A 20666-nucleotide genomic window follows, 5' to 3' on the forward strand; every position below is an offset into this window, starting at 1 on the left:
CTAAGATCTGAAGACAGCATAGAGACTGGAGTTCCAGCTGCAAGTTTGAGTACAGGCTGCAGGTGCTTGGGGAGCACTGTGTTGCCCGGCACAGAAGTAGGTGCCTACATCACTAGGCACGGACGCTGAGATATTCAGGAAGCTGTCCTTTCTGGTTATACCAAACTGAGCAGACAGTCTCCCATTTGAGGTCAATTCACCAGGCTTAAATAAGGCCATCAAGAGGACAGGACCTTCCCCAGGGTCCTGCTTGTACCATAGAAAGGTGTTAAATGTGCTTGAAGAAGTGCAGTTCATGGAGACATCCTCTCTTTCCTGGGCAGACAATGACTGAGGACTCTGATTCAGCTGTTGACCACTGACCCCTGTTTAGAAAGAGAAAAGAAAGTGGTTAAGGTTATCTTTAGATCACCTTTTTCAGAGCTGTGTTGGACGCTCTGTCCCCAAACTTCCCAGCCCTGCATCCATGTCTTTCCTTTCCTTCCTCCTTCTCTAGCTTTTTTCCTTCTGTAGTCCTCTTTTCATAGTCTCCGATAAAGCCTCACCTGTTCTCACAGAATTTCCTCCCCTTTAGAATTCGCTAAGGAAGAGTCAGAAACTCCCAAGACTCACATGTCAGCTGCATCCACAAGATTATTAATAAACGTTCAAGGAGCATCCTTATCAGCAAAGAATTATTTCCTGAATGGTATTTTTTTGCTTCAAGAAACTCCCTTGAGCTTAGAGTGACACTAAAAACACTACCATGACATTTAAATCTCTGTTCCAGATATCAGCCAATCGGATCTCTTATCAGATGTTTTCCCAGGGTTTTGAGCTAACCTTGAAGGTTAGCTATGAATAGAGACACTGCCCCCCTGTGGTGAAATGCTAAATTTTTGTCCTTTCATGCCAGTTTTTCAGTTTCTTCCTATTTCTCCCTTTCACTTGATGAACACACTTAATGAGTATTCACCATATATTAGAGAAATATAGAGACGTGAACAAGACAGATGGGAACTCTGCCCCTGGGCACCTTGTGATTGCTCTGAATTATCAGTGAAAGCTAGACTGATAATTAAGTATGGTGAATTGGAAACATACTTCTCTGTTCCTTTCTGAGTACCTAGTGAAATGAGAGTAAAATTGTTTTTAAAAGTTATGAACCCCAAAGGACACATAGAACAGGCAAAGGATAACAGCATGGGAGATGTTTTGGAAAATGCAAGTGAATGAACAAGTGGTGACTGACTTAAATGAACTGAAGAAAGACAAATTCTAAGGGCCCACAGAGGCAAATGCCAACAGAAACGAAGGTGCACCAAAAGTCTCAGTAAGGAGGATACCTGGTACCTCAGAAGATCAGAGAGAGGGTAGGAGTAGGAGACTTTATACAGAAAACACAAAGTACAGTTGAATAAAGTGCGGTTATACTCTCAGATTTCCCATTTCACCTGGAATAGTCAGGTGTCCACTCCTTTCCAACCACTTTTGTGGAAAAAAGACTATTTTTCTGAAGATATTGAATAAATAACATGAAATTCTGGGCTGTCAGGCTTAGTCGAGAGTGAAGTGAAGAAGTATTTAAAAATAGAAACTGGAGCTATTTTTCTTTGCTTGAATCTCAGATTTATATCCTACTAAGTTTCAATGAGCATCCCAGGATCATTAGACATTAAAAAGAATCCCTTAACATAAAAGGCAGAGACATAAATAAAAGAGAAAAAGCCCCTGATGGAGGCAATGTTACCTTTGCTTATCAACACAGTGGTAGGAACATTCTGACTTTTCTTTAAGAAGCGAATAAAACTGAATAGTAGCCAATCTCACTTTTACAGAATGGAATTTCGAAGAAGTTTGGTTTTTAAGATTAAAATTGATTCTGCAACTTGGAGTTTCAAATGCCTGGGATCTGGACCGAGTGCCTAAGCTATGCCTCCTAGCTTCAATCCTGATTTAGGTAAATAGCTTCTGCCATCTACTAGTGTTTGTGTTTTGTTATCTCATTGTGTTCTTTAGACGTAGGAGAGCAGGAAAATCTATTTCTGCTTCCCTGGGCATTTTTCTCCTTTTAATTTCATTGCTAATTATTTTCTTAGTTGTTTAGGTTTACCCATGACTTACTTTTGTGTGTATATTTACCTTTCTTACCTTCTCTATTCCTATTATGTGGTGGCATGTTACCTAAAATGAATTGCTGCTCTCTACCAAATAAAAATAAAATCACTTATTTTTGGAAAAAAAAAACAGCAAAACACTTTAATTCTGATAAAAAATGCATTAATTCTATATTCTCTTAATGGCACTTGGGAGGCACAGAGATGACAGGGGCTCACTGATTTCTTTTTTTTTTTTTTTTTTTTTTTTTTTTTTGATGGAGTCTCGCTCTGTTGCCCAGGCTGGAGAGCAGTGGCCAGATCTCAGCTCACTGCAAGCTCCGCCTCCCGGGTTTAGGCCATTCTCCTGCCTCAGCCTCCTGAGTAGCTGGGACTACAGGTGCCCGCCACCTCGCCCCGCTAGTTTTTTGTATTTTTTAGTAGAGACGGGGTTTCACCGTGTTAGCCAGGATGGTCTCAATCTCCTGACCTCGTGATCCACCCGTCTCGGCCTCCCAAAGTGCTGGGATTACAGGCTGGGCTCACCGATTTCTAAAGGTTGTGTTTTTCCATTACCGTTAGATCTGTTGCCTCCTTGTGGTCATTATGGTTGCTATTACAGTCTCAGCAATGGTTTATATTGTTCCAGTTCTTCATGAGCCCTGCTGTCTCAGCCTTGAAAGTGTCCCTATTGAGAATACTGGCAATACATTTCTCTCTCCTTAAGAAGAATAAGCTAAGTAGTAGTGTATGAATGTATAAAGGGTGACATTAAGCTCTGGGATGAACATGGCATACATTTAAATAATCAATTTACAGTATTTTGTGTGTATTGAAACAAATGAGAATATATTACATAATAGAAAGTAACACGAATTTTAAATATAGTACATGAGATTTCAAACAAATGTCATACACATACAGGGGACTATATCTCCCAGACCTTCAAGAATATAGCCTCACTTTCCTTGGCTGTTAGCAGTGATTTGTAGGGAAATTAAAACACACACACACACACACACACACACACACACACACACACACACACACACATTGAGGTTACTGGGAAAACATATATGCCTTTTGTTTGCAAACTACACTAACCTAAGAAATAAAGCTGCTGTGTATTCTAACATAATTATTCAAATGATCTTTTAATTGAAATTGCCATGCCAGAAGATCAATCGTAGGAAATTATTCTAATAAGCTTGTTCAGAAAGAAAATCCTACTTCAAAAAGGAGGATTATTTCTATTTACAGTTCAAAGAGAAGGAAGATACCTACCAGGAACTCCAATAAAACAAACAAGAAGTAAATACAGGAGGGCACTACTTTTGAGTACAGGAAGATTGACACAGCTCCAGGCCTCATACAGTGTCCCTGGGAGAGATGTGGGGACCAAAGAAGGTCTAGCTCAGTAAGTTGGGTCAGGAGCAGAATAACCTAGTGTATTAGTCTACTTGGGCTGCCATAACAATATACCACTCACTGGGTGACTTAACGAAGAGAAATTTGTTAACTCACAGTTCTGGAGGCTGGAAGTTAAAAATTAAGATATCACATGGCCTTTCCTTGGAGTATATATGTGTGTGTGTGAGAGAGAGAGAAAGAGAGAGTGCGCTTTGGAGGATCCAGAAATATTCACTCCATAACACCTACTCCGTAACACCTAAGACATTCAGTCCATAACGTAATTGTCTGATACGCATTTTGACAGAGGTGTGTGCAAAGCAAGACCTGCCTCCAGGTTCCAGGTGACTGGCCAGGATGTGAGAAAATTTGTTCAAGTGACACCTACTGACAGGAAGTGAGTGGAGATGTGGACTCACCACATGTCGGGAAGTAGTGGCCTCCATATTTCTGGAGTGGCTGTGGCCTCTAGTGGCCTTCCCCAGAATTCAAGTTCTCAAAAGCAATCCTTCATGGGTTTTTTCTTCTGACAAGTTCAGAGATAATGATTTTCCTCTGCACTTACTGTGGTTCTCCTTGTTCCCACAGATTGATGAACCGGAGCCTCCTGCTTTTAGAAAGTGTTCTTGAGCTAAGTTGGGTGTTGTTTCATCTGTGTCTAGAAGGCTGACATTGGGGTCTACATCTTGATTACATTGTGTCTGTTGGTGTCTCTGGCCAATGGTCCAAACTGGAACAGGTTTTATTATACAGTCACGCACCATATAATGATATTTCCATCAACAATTCACGACAGTACTCCCATAAGATTATAATGGAGCTGAAAAATTGCCATCACCTAGTGACATTAGAGCCATCGTAAAATTGTAGCACAAATTCATTGCGCACATGTCTGTGGTGTTGTTGGTGTAAACACACATACTGCACTGCTGATCATATAAAAGTATAGTACATACAATTTTGTGCAGTTCATAGTGCTTGATGATAATAATAAACGGTAATACCTGTTTGTGTGTTTACTATACTATACTTTTAATAGTTATTTTAGAGTATATTCTTTCTACTTATAAAGAACTGAACTGTAAAACAGCCTCAGGTAGGTCCTTCACGAGATATTCCAGAAAAAGACGTTGCTATCATAGGAGATGACAGCTGATGCATGTTATTGCCCCTGAAGACCTTCCAGTGGGACAAGATGTGCAGGTGGAAAACGTTGATACTGGTGATCCTGACTCTGTGAAGACCTATGCTAATATGTGTGTTTGTGTCTTAGTTTTTAGTGTAGAAGTTTAAATAATAGAAAAAAATTAGAAATAGAGAAAAATAATAAGGATATTAAAAAGGATATAAATAAGGATATAAAAAAGAAAATCCTTTTGTATAGCTGTACAATGTGTTTGTGTTTCAAGTTATTATGAAAGAGACAAAAAGTTAAAAAAATTAAAATTTTATGAAGTAAAAAAAGCTACAGTAAGGTAAGGTTAATTTATTCTTGAGAAAATGAAATTATTGTTAAATAAATTTACTATAGCCTAAGTATATAGTGTTCATAAAGTCTACAGCAGTGTATAATATTGTCCTAGGCTTTTATATTCACTGACCCCTTACTCACTTCCTGAATTACACAGAGCACCTTCCAGTCCTGCAAACCCTGTTCATTGTAAGTGCCTTAGGCAAGCATATAATTTTAATCTTTATTATTACTATTATTAAGAGGCAGGGCATTCGTGTATGGGTTTGTTATATGGATATATTGCATAATGGTGAGGTTTGGGCTTCTAGTGTACCTGAATGGTGAGCACTGTACTGAACAGGTAACTTTTCAACCCTCCCATCATTCCCCCTTTTGGAATCTCCACTGTCTGTTATTTCACTCTGTATGTCCGTGTGTACCCATTGTTTAGCTCCCAGTTATAAGTGAGACCATGCAGTATATTATTTTCTGTTTCTGAGTGATTCCACTTAGGATACTGGCCTCCAGCTCCATCCATCTTGCTGCAAGAGACATGGTTTTATTCTTTTTTATGGCTGTGTAGTAGTCCACGGTGTATATACACCACATTTTCTTTATCCAATCTTACACTGATGGACACTTAGGTTGATTTCATTACTTTACTATTGTAAATAGTGCTGTGATAAATATACAAGAGCAGATGTCTTTTCGATATAACAATTTTGTTTCTTTTGGGTAGTAGTGGTGTTGCTGGGTCGAATGTTAGTTCTATTTGTAGTCCTTTGAGAAATCTCCATACTGTTTTCCATAGATGTTGTACTAATTTACATTCCCACCAAAAGTGTATAAGCATTCTCTTTTTTTTTCTATATTCTTGCCAACATCTGTTTGTGTTTTGACTTTTTAATAATAGCCATGTTGACTGGTGTGAGATGGCATCTCATTGTGGTTTTGATGTACATTTCTCTGATGATTAGTGATGCTGAGCATTTTCTCACATGCTTGCTGCTTGCTTGTATGTCTTCTTATGAGAAATGTCTGTTCATGTCCCTTGCCCATTTTTTAATGGGGTTATTTGTTTTTTTCTTGTTGAGTTGTCTGAGTTTTTTATAGATTCAGGATATTAGTCCTTTGTTGGTTGATAGTTTGAAAACATTTTCTCTCATCCTGTAGGTTGTCTGTTTATACTGTTGATTATTTCTTTTGCTGTTTAGAAGCTATTTAGTTTAATTAAGTCCTGCTTGTCTATTTTTGCTTCTGTTGCATTTGCTTTTGAGATCTTGTCATAATTTTTTTGCCTAGGCTAATGTTCAGAAGAATTTTTCCTTGTTTTTCTTCCAGGATTTTTGTAGTTTCAGGTCTTCCATGTAAGTCTTTATTTTATCTGGACTTAATTTTTTAATATGGTGAGAGATATGCATCCAGTCCAGTTTTATTCTTCCATATATGGCTATCCAGTTTTTCCAGCACCATTTATTGAATTGGATATCCTTTCCTCATTGTGTATTTTTGTTGACTTTGTCAAAGATCAGTTGGTTGTAGGTATATGGTTTTATTTCTGGGCTCTCTATTTTGTTCCATTGGTCTATGTTCAAAATATGCAAATCAATAAATGTGATTCACCATGTAAACAAAATTAAAAACAAAAACCATGTGGTCATCTCAATAGATGCAGAAAAAGCATCCAATAAAAACTGACATCCTTTTATGATAGAAACCCTAAACAAACTAGGCATCAAAGGAACATATCTCAAAAAAAAAAAAAACAAAAAAAACAACTGTGACAAATAAGAGCCATCCATGACATCATACCCAATGCGGAAAATTTGAAAGCATTCCCTCTAAGAACAGGAACAAGACAAGGATGCCCACTCTCACCACTTCTATTCAACATATTACCAGAAGTCCTAGGCAGAGCAATCAGGCAAGAGAAAGAAATAAAATGCATCCAAATTAAAAAAGAGAAACTAAAATTATATATCTATTTACTGATGACATGATCTTATACCTAGAAAACCCTAACGTGTCTTCTGAAAGATGCTTAGACTTGATAAATGACTTCAGTAAACTTTCAGGATACAAAATCAACATACAAAAATTAGTAGCATTTCTATACACCAATAACAACCAAGCTAAGAAAAAAATCAAAAACTCAATCCCGTTTATGATATTCACACATACAAATAATAAAATACTTAAAATACATTTAACCAAAGAGATGAAAGTTCTACAAGGAGAACTGCAAAGCACTGATGAAAGGAATCACGGATGATACAACAAATAAAAAAAATTTCATGTTCACGGATTGGAACAATCAATATCATTAAAATTACTACTCAAAGCAATATACAGATACAATGTAATTCCTATCAAATTACCAGCATCAGTTTTACAGAATTTGAAAAAACAGTTCTAAAATTAACATGGAACCAAAAAAGAGCTTGAATAGCCAAAGCGATCCTTAGCAATCCTAAACAATCCTAAGTCCCATAGTATATGGGATTCTTTACCACTTTAGGCAATAGATGTTATTCATTTTTTAGATGAATCTAAGTTCAGTCACATGTCCAACGTTATCCAGTTTGGAGGTTGGAGGACTAGTATTTGAGTGATACCTAAGATTACACACCATTACTGTTTTGACTATGCTGCCTCTGAGACAGTTCAATTTTCATGTTTTCTTAGACACACTAGTTCCTCTGCCTATTCTTTCATGTAGAAGTTTTGCTGATATAGTAATGCCTTGCTCAACTGCAGGAGTTCTGAGAAATCCATCATTAGGCAATTTTGACATTGTGCAAACATTATAAGGGCGTACTGGTGTAGATGGTATAGTCTGCTACACGATAGGCTATGTGATGTAGCCTATTGCTCCTGGGGTAGAAACCTGCACAGGATGTTATTGTACTGAATACTGTAGGTAATTGTAACAACGGTAAGTCTTTGTGTATCTAAACATAGACAAGGTATAGTTAATAGAATATTATTCTATGTATTGTCAGGCAATAGAACCTTTAATTTTCCCTCTGAATTATGTTATCTTTCTACATGAATTGGAATAAAAACATATGTTTTAAAAACTGCTGACATGGAGATTGAGACCATCCTGGCCAACCTGGTGAAACCCTGTCTCTATTAAAAATACAAAATTAGCAGAATGTGGTGGCACATGACTGTAATCCCAGTTACTCAGGTGGCTGAGGCAGGAGAATGGCTTGAACCCAGGAGGCGGAGATTGCAGTGAGCCAAGATCGCACCACTGCACTCCAGCCTGGTGACAGAGCGTGACTCCATCTCAAAAAAAAAAAAAAAAAAAAAAAGAATTGCTGACAGTATGTTGCCTGCGTCCCTGCTGATGGGAACTGACCAAACACTGGCAGCCTACACTATGGCTGAGAAGTGTGGGAAACAATATTTTACAATAAAAACATCTTTTCTATCCTACTGTCACCGTAACTGAGAATGTATCTTTGAGGAGACTTTCTTGGAATCTCCTCTAACATCTCTTTTTCAAATACAAACAGTCCAGGGAGACCTAACCTAGAACATTACACTGAGATATAAGTTAGGCTATAAACCACTTTATTTTAGAGATTGAGTGGAGAGATATATATCTACTTAACAGTGTAGGAGAAGATTCTGGACAGCAATTCAGTGACTAGAAATATCAGGCTTTGGGCAGGCTAACAGAGTATTAAAAGGTCACAGAATACTACTAAGGGATGGGTAAAAAGCAGGAGCAGTAGAATAGGTGGGAGGCAATGGTGAAGGAATGGCAAGAGACTAAAGGCAGATTTTTCATATGTCCAAATTCGGCTACCATGGAAACTGGCCCTGGGTTCAGAACTTTTATCAAAGGCAGTAAGATAAAACACGTTTTTAAAAAAGTCTGCAGGATGAGTTCTGCCACAAAATCTGTTGAATATGATTTGCTTCTCTTTGAAGCTATTTGGGAGGTGAGAGCCAACTGGATGTGGCTGCAGCTTGCAGGCAGCAAGAACAGGTGAGGCATGTGGTTGTTGAGAGTGGAAAACCCTTTGTTTCCCCTTTACATACCCACTCTACACATAGGGGGTCTCACAAACTGCTGGAGGAATCAGAATAGAATTATCCAGCACAGTAAGGAGGTGCTAATATTTGTAAACCTATTTCTCAGGACACGATAAAACACATGGCAGCCCTTGAGGCTTTCTCTAAGTCCTACAACTCACTGACGATAGATCATTTTCCCCATTCTCATTCCTGCCATTGCCCTTTTAAGAACATCCAAAGCTTGGCCTAAGGTTTTAGTAATGAATCTCTTTACATTTGCATTACAGTCTTCTGTTTCACATGTGGTGTTTCAATTAATAAAATACAGTGAGACTAGCTGAGAATACATCATCTTTATTTTGAAATTTAGAAACTATCCCAAAGAGGTTCTGCCCTTTGAGCACAACTACACAGGTGGTAGGTGAGGTATAATCCAGGCCCTCATCCTTTCCATCTACTTGTGGAGTTTCCTTTAGAGAAAATATACTGTTAAATTCTGCAGATTTTCTCTTAAATGCTTTCATTTCTTATTTTAAAGAATTGCTCTGTTTTATACGAAATTTGATGTTAGTTATTTTCTCTCTGCACATTGGAAATGTAATTCCAGTCTCAATTGGTTTCCACGGTTATTTTTGAGAAGTCAGCTCTCAATTGACTTCCCTGAAGACAGTCTTTTTTCTCCCTCCCCCTCTGATTTTTAAGATTTTTTTTTCTTGATTTAAGATTCTCTGCTGTTTTACTCTGAACACACACACACACACACACACACATGCACACATACACAAACACCACACTTCTTTTTATATAAATTGCCCAGGAATGCTTTTGTCTTCTTGAAGTGTGAATTGATGTCTTTCGTCCCCTTTTTAAAAACTGTTCATTATCTTTTCATATATTTCTGCTTCATTCACCTCTCTCCTCTCTTTCTGGAACTAAATTTAATCATATTTTATACTTTCTCATTCTGTTTATTCTCTGTAGCTCTTCCTCCTACTATTGTAACTCTCAACTTTTTGTCTTGGCAAGTTGTCAAGGCTACAGCATAATAGACTAGGTTCCAGAGGAAGTGAAGACAAGGAAGTGAAGTAAGGAATTTAAGGCTAAGATTTCTTTTATGAATTTGATCAACACGGTTGAGAAGTGGGCATAAGAATAAATAATTATTTGACTTAAATCTAGCAGGCTCATATCTGGCACACTAAAGTCTTACTAAGGTAGTGGCAAGAGTAACAAAAGGCTCTAGAAATTGGAGACAAGTGTTCTGATGAAAATCTTATGTTATGATATTTACTTAAAATATGAAAGGCTGTGGCTATGGATGGCCCTATTTAATAGATCTACTTATAAGACAGCATTTATATGGGGTTAAAATTAGCACAGAATGTGGCAATTTTTTCCTGCATATTTTAATCCATCCCCCTTTTTTTTCTGACTGTGGTATCTATAAGAATAGCACAAACACATATTGCAAGGTATTCTCACTATGGGGGTGAATAGATAAGCTTGATAGATTTAGCCACTTACTGAAGGTTTAGAAAATATCTGTTCCTTATTTCATTGGTTTTTGCAGTGGAAAACTTTTGGGCGATTCCCAAAGCGCACAAAAAAATTATCTTCCTGCTAGGAGGCCATTTTTACCACAATAATAATTATAATACCTATGTCCTGTAAGAAAACTGAGTTCACAATCTCCCTTACTGTCCAGATAGTGCTGATTAGAATTAACTGGCTTTCTGGGACATGTTAGGCCCTATAAACAAACAAAAACTAGACTAATTCTTTCACCTGATTTATAATGGAATTGCCAAGAGTTGTTAGAAAAGGAACTAAACCGTACACTCAAGTCAGGAGGTAAAAAAAACTTGGGTCCTGCCCTCTTTGTTCTAATCATTCACTCTTTCCACTTACTCAATCCCAGCATTCCTATCAGGGGCTATCCCTAAGGAGGCAGACAGAGCTGGTCCTGCTCATTGCACACTAGGAAAAGTCATGCTGGCATCTTGTCCCGTAGGGAAATTTCTGCTGCCCAGAATCAAAACCAACGTCTGGAGCTCAGCCTTGTTCAGTTTGTTAGACATTCTGAGGCAGAATCACTGGAAAAGGTGGATTATAGAATAGGAAATTGGCTTTTGATGGGGGAGAAAGAAAGAGGAGAAGGGTAAGTTGCATGTCATATAACGTATTTGCTTAGGCTGACCTAAGACGCTGCTGTGAATTTAACTGTGTCTTTCTCCTGATAACATTGGTTTACCAGTCTTGTGCGACATGGCAGGTTAATCTTTAAACATCCTTATGACTATTTATCTTTATACTTTCAATCCTTAATATTCTTAGCATTCTATTGGAGACAATATTTTTATATTATTTCCCAATTAGAAAAATTTGATTTTAGGTTAAAATGCAAATATGTACACTCTTTAGTTTGAGATTTGTGTATGTACATGCATATTTACACACACAGGTAAGTGTCACTTTACTCGGAACATTTCATGAAAATCAGAAACTTATGTTCTTCTTTCCTGCCTACTTTTCCTCTTATCACGTTGCCAAACATTTTCTTTCACGGGCTTCTCTCTTTTCTCTCTTTCCTGGTTATTTTAGCAAACTTTTCTCTCAGTGGGCGGTATAGGTAACATTTCATTAAAACAGAAAATAATCTGATTCGACTTGATTTTTAAAAATCTTCCCTGACTTTGGCCAACATAAATGATCATTCCCATTTTACGTGAAATTTCTTTTGAAACCAGGTCACTAGGCAGTTTCTGATGACAGGAGACCATTATATTCCTCCTTTCTTTTCTAAATTTAAAGAATAGAACATCTCCTAGTTAGGTTGGAGCCGTATCATGTTGATCAACTTCCCTACTTTTATCTGAGAATTTTGACTTACTTGAGATTATCATTGTTTGATTAATAGTAAAAATGCTATTTCAAGTATTGAGGGCTTGTAATATACCAGATACTTAATGTATGTAATCTATAACCTTACTTCATCCTGACAAGAACATATGAATGAAATAATATGATTGTATCATCTTTACAGAAGGAAAATAGAGACTTGGAAGGTTAAAGTTATTGGTCAATATCACATAGCGTTTAAGAAATATGTGAATTATTTCTCTCTAACCTATGATCTTATCGGTTATTCAGTATCAGTTTAATACTTCTAAAAACCCACGTTAGGCCAGCATTAGTCTAATGTGGAGTGGATGATGAAGGTAAGCTCTTCTCCACTTCATACTGGTACAACTGGGAAACATTCTTTAAGATGATAATTTGGAGTGGTCAGAAGAATACTGAGAATAGAATATGAATAAAAGCACAATGAGAAGAGAAGTGGAGGCCAGTCTAAGACTGCATTAGATATTTATTAATATATTCCCCTCTCTCTAGCTCACTCTATCTATCTAATCTACCTATTATCTATCTATCTCTTTATCTCTTTATCTATCTATCTATCTATCTATCTATCTATCTATCTATCTATCTAATAATCTGGCTACCTATAATCTATCACCTATTTATCTATCTAAACATTTGTCTTTTTCCATATCTATACTACTAAGTTAGAAAAAAACTACTGCCCATGACTCCTCAGTATGGGTGTTCTAATACTCTTGGTACAATGTTAATATGTGACAAAGAATCTGTCAAACAATGCACAATTTCTTTTTATTAACAAGGTGGGTAAATAGCAAAGGGAAAGAAGTTCCTTGGCACAACAGGGACACAATATTCGTGAGTAGTTCTTGCATAAATCACTGAAATTCATGCCATTCTTGTTCTAATTTGATGTTCCTACTAAAAAGTAACATAACTACCAGACAATAAAGTCAAATTAAATTTGGGATTAGTGATATAGTTCCCCCTTGTATCATTCCTACTCTCCTCCCCCTTTTTTTTCCAATAAGACAATTGCAATGTTCTGAGGCTTCATGTCTTGGCAAAGGTCCCAGCCACATCTCAGGAGCCCCATGTCAGAAGAGCATATGTAGCCCAGCTGCAGGTTTCAAGACAGCTGATAGAGGCCTGAAGATCACTGTGCGCCTCCTCCACAGAGGTAGATGCCTGCATGGCTGGGCTGGGAGGCTGTGATATGCAGGAAACTTTGCTGCTTTTTCTCATCCAACTTGGCAGTTATTTTTTCATGACTTTTCTCTTCCCCACCTTGCTGTAGCATCATCAAGAAGATAAGACCTTCACCATACTTTTGCTTGTACCAGTGTAAGCCATATAATGTCTTTGATGATGTGCAGTTTATGGTGAGATTCTTTCCCTCTTGGACGATCAAGGACTGAGGACTCTGCTCCAGTTCTTGGCTAGTGACCCCTGTTCAAAAAGACAATGTAAAGAAAATACAGAAGGCCCTCATAAAATTTTCATGGTCATGGTAGGGATGATTTTTCTCCCCCCCTCCCCATGCTCCCTAGGAAGCAAAATTGTCACATTAAAACCAAGTATTGTCATTTTTTTTTTAACATATATCTGGCTCTCAAAAGGGCCTTCCCAGGTTGGAGGATGACTCGACTCTTGCCCTCAGGATGCTGTCATCATCCCACAATTCTCCCAGACTAACCACATACTCACGGGCTGCTTGGAACCCCAATATCCCTAGGAGTACTTGCAGAACAGTCTCCATCCCTTGGCTACTTAGAAAACACAGTTAAATCAGATTTTGCTGAATGGGCTTCCCCAGCAGAAGTTACTTTGCTCATTGGTGCAGGAGATGACACCAATCAGAAGCCATACCTGGATTCCTGTTTGCTCAGCACTGTACGATCTTACTCAAACACTTTTTTAACACTGCCACTCTTTGACCAGACTGAGAAATGCGAATAATGGACAGGTTTTCTGGAGTTAACTTATATATGACATAGATCTATTTATTGCCATAAAATATACTACTTATGAGATAAAGAAAATATAATCTCATAACATATGTTACCCTCACATGCTTGAGAAAGTTTGCCCTTCATAATTAAAAGAAAGTAAAAAATTCTGCTCTCTATAATACAGAGTGATTATTTTTCAATATTTATCTCTGCCTGCTTTTGTTTGGAGCCTTCTTAAAAACTACTTTTCTGAGGTACATGTTGCATATAATAAATTACATATGTTTTCAAGGTCCAATATGATAATTTTTGACATGGTCATACAAATGTGAAATCATCATCACAAACAAAATAAAGAACATATGCACCACTCCCCAAAGTTTCCTTGTGTCTCTGTTCCTTGTGTTCCTTGTTAATCCTTTCTGTATACCTTTCCAATATATCATCCTAAGGCCTATTCAATCCCAGGCAATCTCTAGTCTGCCTTCTCTTACTATAGATTTTCTAGAGTTTTATGTAAACATACAGTATCTGCTTTCTGTCATCTGATTCCTTTCAGCATATTTATTTTGAGATTGTATTTGTTAGCTTGGGCTGCCATAACAAAATACCATAGACTATGTGACTAAAACAATGGAAATTTATTTCTCATGGTTCTGGAGGCTGGGAAGTCCAAGATCAAGGTGCTGGAAGATCTCATGTCTGGTGAGGGCCTGCTTCCTGGTTCATAGACGGCAGTCTTCTTGTGGTGTCCTCACGTGACAGAAAGAACAAGAAAGTTCTCTAGGGTCTCTTTTACAAGGGAACTAATACCATTCAAGAGGGCTACACTTTTATGACCTGATCACCTCCTCAAAAACCTACTTCCTAATACCATCACACTGGGGGTTAGGATTTCAACACATGAATTTGCAGGGAAGAACACAAATATTCAGTTCATAACAAATTGCTGTGGTATTTTTGTTGAAAATCAACTATGTATGTGTTGGCTTACTATTGGACCCTTTATTGTGTTCCAATGTTCTATTTGTCTATCTTTATATCACTATCATAGTCTCTTGATTATTGTAACTATAAAAGTATTAATATCAGTAGTGTAAGTTCCTCAATTTGTTTTTTTTTTAAGAATTTTTTTTTTGCTATTATAGTCCCTTGGTATTTTCATATAAATCTTAGACCCACTTATCAATTTCTATGAAAATTTCTGTTGGGATTTTGATTGGAATGACATTGAATCTATAGGTCAATTTGGAAAGAATCTTAATGAGTCTTCTAATTCACAAACACAATAACTCTTTCCATTTATTTAATTCTTAAATTTATCTCAGAATTTTTTTGTGTCTTTTAGTGTACAGGCCTTAGATATCTTTTGTCAAATGTATTCATACACATACACACACACACGCCATAATTGAAATTTATTTATTTATTTATTTATTTATTTGAGACAGAGTCTTACTCTGTTGCCCAGGCTGGAGTGCAGTGGTGTAATCTTAGTTCACTGCAACCTCTGCCTCCCAGGTTCCAGTGATTCCCGTGCCTCAGCATCCTGAGTAGCTGGGATTACAGGTGTGTGCCATCACACCCAGCTAATTTTTTATTTTTAGTAGACAGAGGGTTTTGACATGTTGGCCACACTAGTCTTGAATTCCTGGCCTCAAGCTATCTGCCTGCCTCAGCCTCCCAAAGTGCCAAGATTACAGGCATGAGCCATGGTGCCTGGCCCAGAATTGAAATTTATATACATATAAATTGCATTCTTGAGATGAACCCCACTTCATTATTATGTATTATCCTTTTTATATATTGTTAGAGTCAGTCTGCTAAAATTTTGTTAAAAGTTTTTTATGCATATATATGCATATATATATAAATTTCAATTCTGCTTGTTTAGTGTTACTGTATAGAAGTAGCATTATTTTGTATATTGAGCTTGTATCTTGCAATTTTGTCTAACTCATTTATTGGTTACAGTAGTTTTTTTGTCTATAGGATTTGCTACACAGACAATTCTATTGTTTGCAAAATGATAGTTACGTTTTAAAAAGTTAAATATGGTTTCCTTTACCAAGTCAGTTAGCAATCTTTCAGGGTTTTGTGTTTCCGGTCTAAAGACAGATTATTTTGGATGTGCTATCTCCCTCTAGGGACAAGGCTCAGCAAAGAGCTTCCTACCACAATTCTCTAAGAAAGATGGAATTATTTTCAGTCACTTTGGAGCTTTTAGAATTATTTCTGTGTTGTTTTCTCAATTATTATATTCCTTTTGTTTTCCGTGGTATTTTGTTCTTCCCATATTTGAAGGCAGTTCCCAAAACCCATGTTATTCATTGTACAACATAGGATTTGGCACAGATTAAAGATTTAATTTGTTGGGTGAATATATTAATTACTATTTACTCATAACATTATTAGGAGAAGTTATGTGGAATGACTCTTGAAATTATTCCAAAAAAGCTTCCAATTTTTTGAAAACAAATTGAACAGAAGTATCCAAAGTAAAGGCAAATACCAGATTAGATCTGTGGGCAAAATTCAAATAGCACACCAACCTCATTCTCCATCCTCCAAAAAAGAAAAATTCACAAATCTGTAATAGGTAAAGCCTGGTTTCCTTTTTCTTTTTGTCTCATTGCATTGGTTAGATTCTCTAGGATAATGTTGAATAGAAACGGTGAGAGTAGACATTTTTGCCATGTTCCTGCTTGGGTTAGATTGTTAAAGTCATTTTGGAATGCGACTTTTCAATATCCTAAAAATATAAAATAGGCATATCTTTTGATCCAGTAATTCCACTTCTAGGAATCTATGAGAAATATGTACACACACACACACACACACACACACACACACACACACATCATATATATTTATATATGTAGCGATGATATAGGTGAGGTAAGTAAAATTATTATACAACCATACTGTGAATATTTGTAGATATTGAAAAGAATAAGGCCAGTTTGTACACACATGCATACACACGTATCTTGGTATGAACACACCTCAAAAAACCATTTTTAAATAAAAATAAAAGCAAGTTGCAGACAAATACACATGGTATGATCCAATTTATGTAATAAAATTGGGTAGATATTTATGTGAGTATCCATGTAAATGAAAAGAAGTATGATCATCAGGACACACTCCAAGTTGTCAAAATGGTTTATTGTAGGAATTGAAGAGAAAATGGGATGGAGATGGAGACAGTCAGTTTGGGTCTTTAAGGTTTTACTTCACATACTTAATAGTTTGAATCTTTTACAATGAAAAAAGATTTGTGTATTTTTGTGTAATAATAGAGATATTTCAACATAGATTTAAAAGGTGAAATCAATATTCACATATCCACCACTTTCTTGTTTCCTTCCAGAAATTATCTGTATCCCAAGAGTATGTGCTATGGATGAGTAACAAATGAAACTTCAAATTTTTCGTAAGGGCAAATGAGTCAATTTCTGAAATTCATTTCAATTATTGAGAGGTTGGAAGGACTAATATAATATTCAAAGCCCAGGCACTTCCCTGGGGTTAGATGAAGAAACGCTTTGGGACAACCAGATGATGGTTCTCATCTTTTATAGTGAGATCTACATGGAAAGCAAGAGTTGATTAAAAGAAAGGGTCCTGGAAAATTCTTATTTCCTTTCTTCTTCATTGCAGAATTCCAATTGTGATTCTTCATTTCTTTGCCAAGCTTCTCAGTCCTTTCTTCAAGACTTCTTAGCTATTCTTTCTCAGTTTCTTCATTCCTTTAATCCTCTCATTGATTTCCTTACCACCTCCTCTTTACTTCTTTTCCCTTTTCTTCTTTAAATTTTCTTCTTCCTCTGTTAAACTTCTGCTCCTTCTTGTGCAGTGGCCTCATTAGATGCCTTCCCTTTCACCACCAGGGAGATATTGCACAGCTGCAGCCCCATCTGTCCCACTGTGGTCTCTCAAGATGCAGTAGTACACAGCAGCATCTCTCAAGGTAGCATGGTGCAGGATCAAAGTACTGGACTTTCTGTCTTCAGTGATTGTCAGAGAGGCCATTCTGTTGTTATTACTTGTAAGACCATGAATCACATACTCTGGACCCTGGGAGGGACGTTGTCGATACCAGTATATGTAATCAGTTCCACTGATTGTGGAGTGGTTACAAGGCAAGTGTACAGGCTCTTCTTCGTTACTCTCCATTGAATTTGGCTGTGTGGTCTTAGCATCACCCCTAATACCTATGGGGTTGAAAAACAGCAGATTAGCTCTGGATCATCAGCTCTTGGTACATCTGAAGGTCAGGTTCACCACCGCTCCAGAACTGTCCTCCCTGCCCTACTCCGTATTTGGGTATTTTTATATGTGTTGCACAGGACAAGAGAAATATTACTTGTATTTATTTGTTCCTGAGCTATGCAGAGCCACAAGGCCAAAAATCAATTTCCCATCTTCCATGACCCTGGAGCTCAGTGAACCTAAAACTCCTTACAGCTTGAGAGCTGTGAGACCTGGGGAATCTTCTCTGAGTAGTGGATATGACCAGCTCCTCACACTGATGCTCAGACACCCTTGAGAAACAAATAGATACAAATTCTTTCCAGCAATTGGTAAATCATGGCAGAAGACGTGGAGACAACAGATAACTCTCTTTTGTCCTTAGCCACAAAACTACCCTTTCTTAGGCCCAGAATACTTACCCAAATATAGGAGTACAGTAATGCTTGTCACCAACTTCATTGTTCAAGTGCACACTGAGGTTCCAGGCCCCAGAACTTAGAATCTGAGTCTGATCCTAGGTCGGGGGAGGTCTCAAGCAACAAAGCAGCAGCCACCGCACATCCCACACCAGGCAGGTTTCAATTTGAGTGCTCTCCAGAAATCATCAGCTAAAGACAGAGCAGCTTCCTGGTTAGGTCTAGCCCATCCCCAGGTTTAAACATAAATTTTAAAAGAAGATAAAATACAATTATTATTTGTTAATTAAAAAAATAGAACTTTAAAAAGAGGGGAAGAATATTTTCTCTAAATCTAGCTTTAATTCAGAAAGTTTCCATTAAGATCGTTTTCAAGGTTGGAACTCACGTAGGCTACATCTAAAGGAGTAAAACCATTCACAATGAGATTACCCATCTCTTATTTTGGTAAAGACAAAATCCACCATTAATTGGTGGTTTGACAACCCACTGAGCTGGTAAGAAATACCCTTTATTCCAAGAAGTCTATGTGAGCCCTGTGCTGTAAGGGAAAGAAGAGCATTTCTATCCACATCTTCATGGTGAGTAAGTCTTAGAAGCAGTAGCATATAATTTAATTTCAACAGTTAGAAACTTCTTTCTGGTAAAAAAAAAAAATTACCATAAGCAAAATTGAAAATCAAATGACACAATGAAAGAAGTTATTTGCAACATATATAACAAAAGTAATTTCATAATTGTATCATATTGCTGTGCTAAGTGTGAAAGGAAAGAATAAAGTTAGAACTCAGGGTAAAAACCAAGTTTCCTGGTACTCAGGTCTCCCACACTGGCTCCTGGAATAATGTCCTAAGTGTCTTCTAGATAGACATTGCCTGTGCCTCTGGTTTTGAGACAGGAGCCAATGGCTTGAGTGGTCCCTATTTCTATGCCACCTGAACTCCTCTTTAACACATGCTTTCTCATCTTCATGATGCCTAGGAGTGGCATACATCGAGGACACTGAGGAGAAAGGAAGAAATGGGAAGAGGTTTGGAGAGGGAAATCAAATGATGCCATTTGATAAGAGAGGTAGAAGTAACTATGAAGGGGTTTTTCTAGTTATTTTCAAAAATGCTTATTAAAGAAATGGGAAGGAATAAAATTAAAATTACTTATTATCTCTGCTACAATAACTAAGCTTGTCAGTCCATTATAGTGAAAAATATTTCACCGTTTAAAATTGAGCTATGTATCAATCACTTCTCTGTTTTTCCCATTCAGGGTCACTTCTGCTCTACATCTGTGAAGGGGCTCACCATGTCTTCGAAGCTGTGCACACACTCAAAAAGAGATAATAAAGCATAAGGTGACAAAGAGAATGAACATAAATTCCTTATACAACTCAATGACAACCTCTCTCACCCTGGAAGGAGCTTGGATTTGCAGCTGTAACAGCTCCCTCTTGTGACTGTATATGTCAACTCTTAAATAGAACTAGGAACCTAGTCAGTTAGTAATCTTTCAGGGTTTGTGTTTCAGGTCTAAAGATAGATTATTTTGGATGTGCTACCTCCCTCTAGTGATGAGGCTCAGCAAAAAGCTTCCTACCATAATTCTCTAAGAAAGATCAAATTATTTTCAGTCACTTTGGGGTTTTAGAATTATTTCCTAAAATTCATAAGGAACCAAATAAGAGCCCACATTGCCAAAGCAAGACTAAGCAAAAAGAACAAATCTGGAAGCATCACATTACCCGACTTCAGGCTATACTATAATGCCATAGTCACCAAAGCAGCATGGTACTAGTATAAAAATAGGCACCTAGACCAATGGAACAAAATAGAGAACCCAGAAATGAAGCCATATACTTACAGCCAACTGATCTTTGACAAACCAAATAAAAACATAGTGTGGGAGAAGGGCACCCTATTCAACAAATGGTTCTGGGATAATTGGCTAGCCACATGTAGAAGAATGAAACTGGATCCTCATCTCTCACCTTATATAAAAATCAACTCAAGATGAATCAAGGACTTAAATCTAAGACATAAAACCATAAAAATTCTAGAAGACACCATCAGAAAAACCCTCTAGACACTGGCTTAGGCAAAGACTTCATGACCAAGAACCCAAAAGCAAATGTAACAAAAACAAAGATATATTTTAAGGATATATACATGTTATTTTTTTATTTTAATTTTTATGGGTA

The 20666-nt window shown here is 37.2% G+C and overlaps 3 gene segments (V, D, J or C); all 3 read right to left on the reverse strand.

Annotated features, from left to right (window-relative positions):
• LOC126959195 (T cell receptor alpha variable 35-like) lies at positions 1–721 on the reverse strand. The segment is given in 2 exon segments: positions 1–365; positions 613–721. Coding segments are annotated over 2 exon segments (411 nt in total).
• Positions 722–13006: 12285 nt separating this feature from the next.
• LOC126959196 (T cell receptor alpha variable 34-like) lies at positions 13007–13609 on the reverse strand. The segment is given in 2 exon segments: positions 13007–13299; positions 13558–13609. Coding segments are annotated over 2 exon segments (345 nt in total).
• Positions 13610–17494: 3885 nt separating this feature from the next.
• LOC126958350 (T cell receptor alpha variable 26-2-like) lies at positions 17495–18644 on the reverse strand. The segment is given in 2 exon segments: positions 17495–18019; positions 18479–18644. Coding segments are annotated over 2 exon segments (390 nt in total).
• Positions 18645–20666: the final 2022 nt, after the last annotated feature.

The sequence above is a fragment of the Macaca thibetana genome, chromosome 7 (genome assembly GCF_024542745.1).
Source record: "Macaca thibetana thibetana isolate TM-01 chromosome 7, ASM2454274v1, whole genome shotgun sequence".
NCBI classification, from domain to species: Eukaryota; Metazoa; Chordata; class Mammalia; order Primates; family Cercopithecidae; genus Macaca; species Macaca thibetana.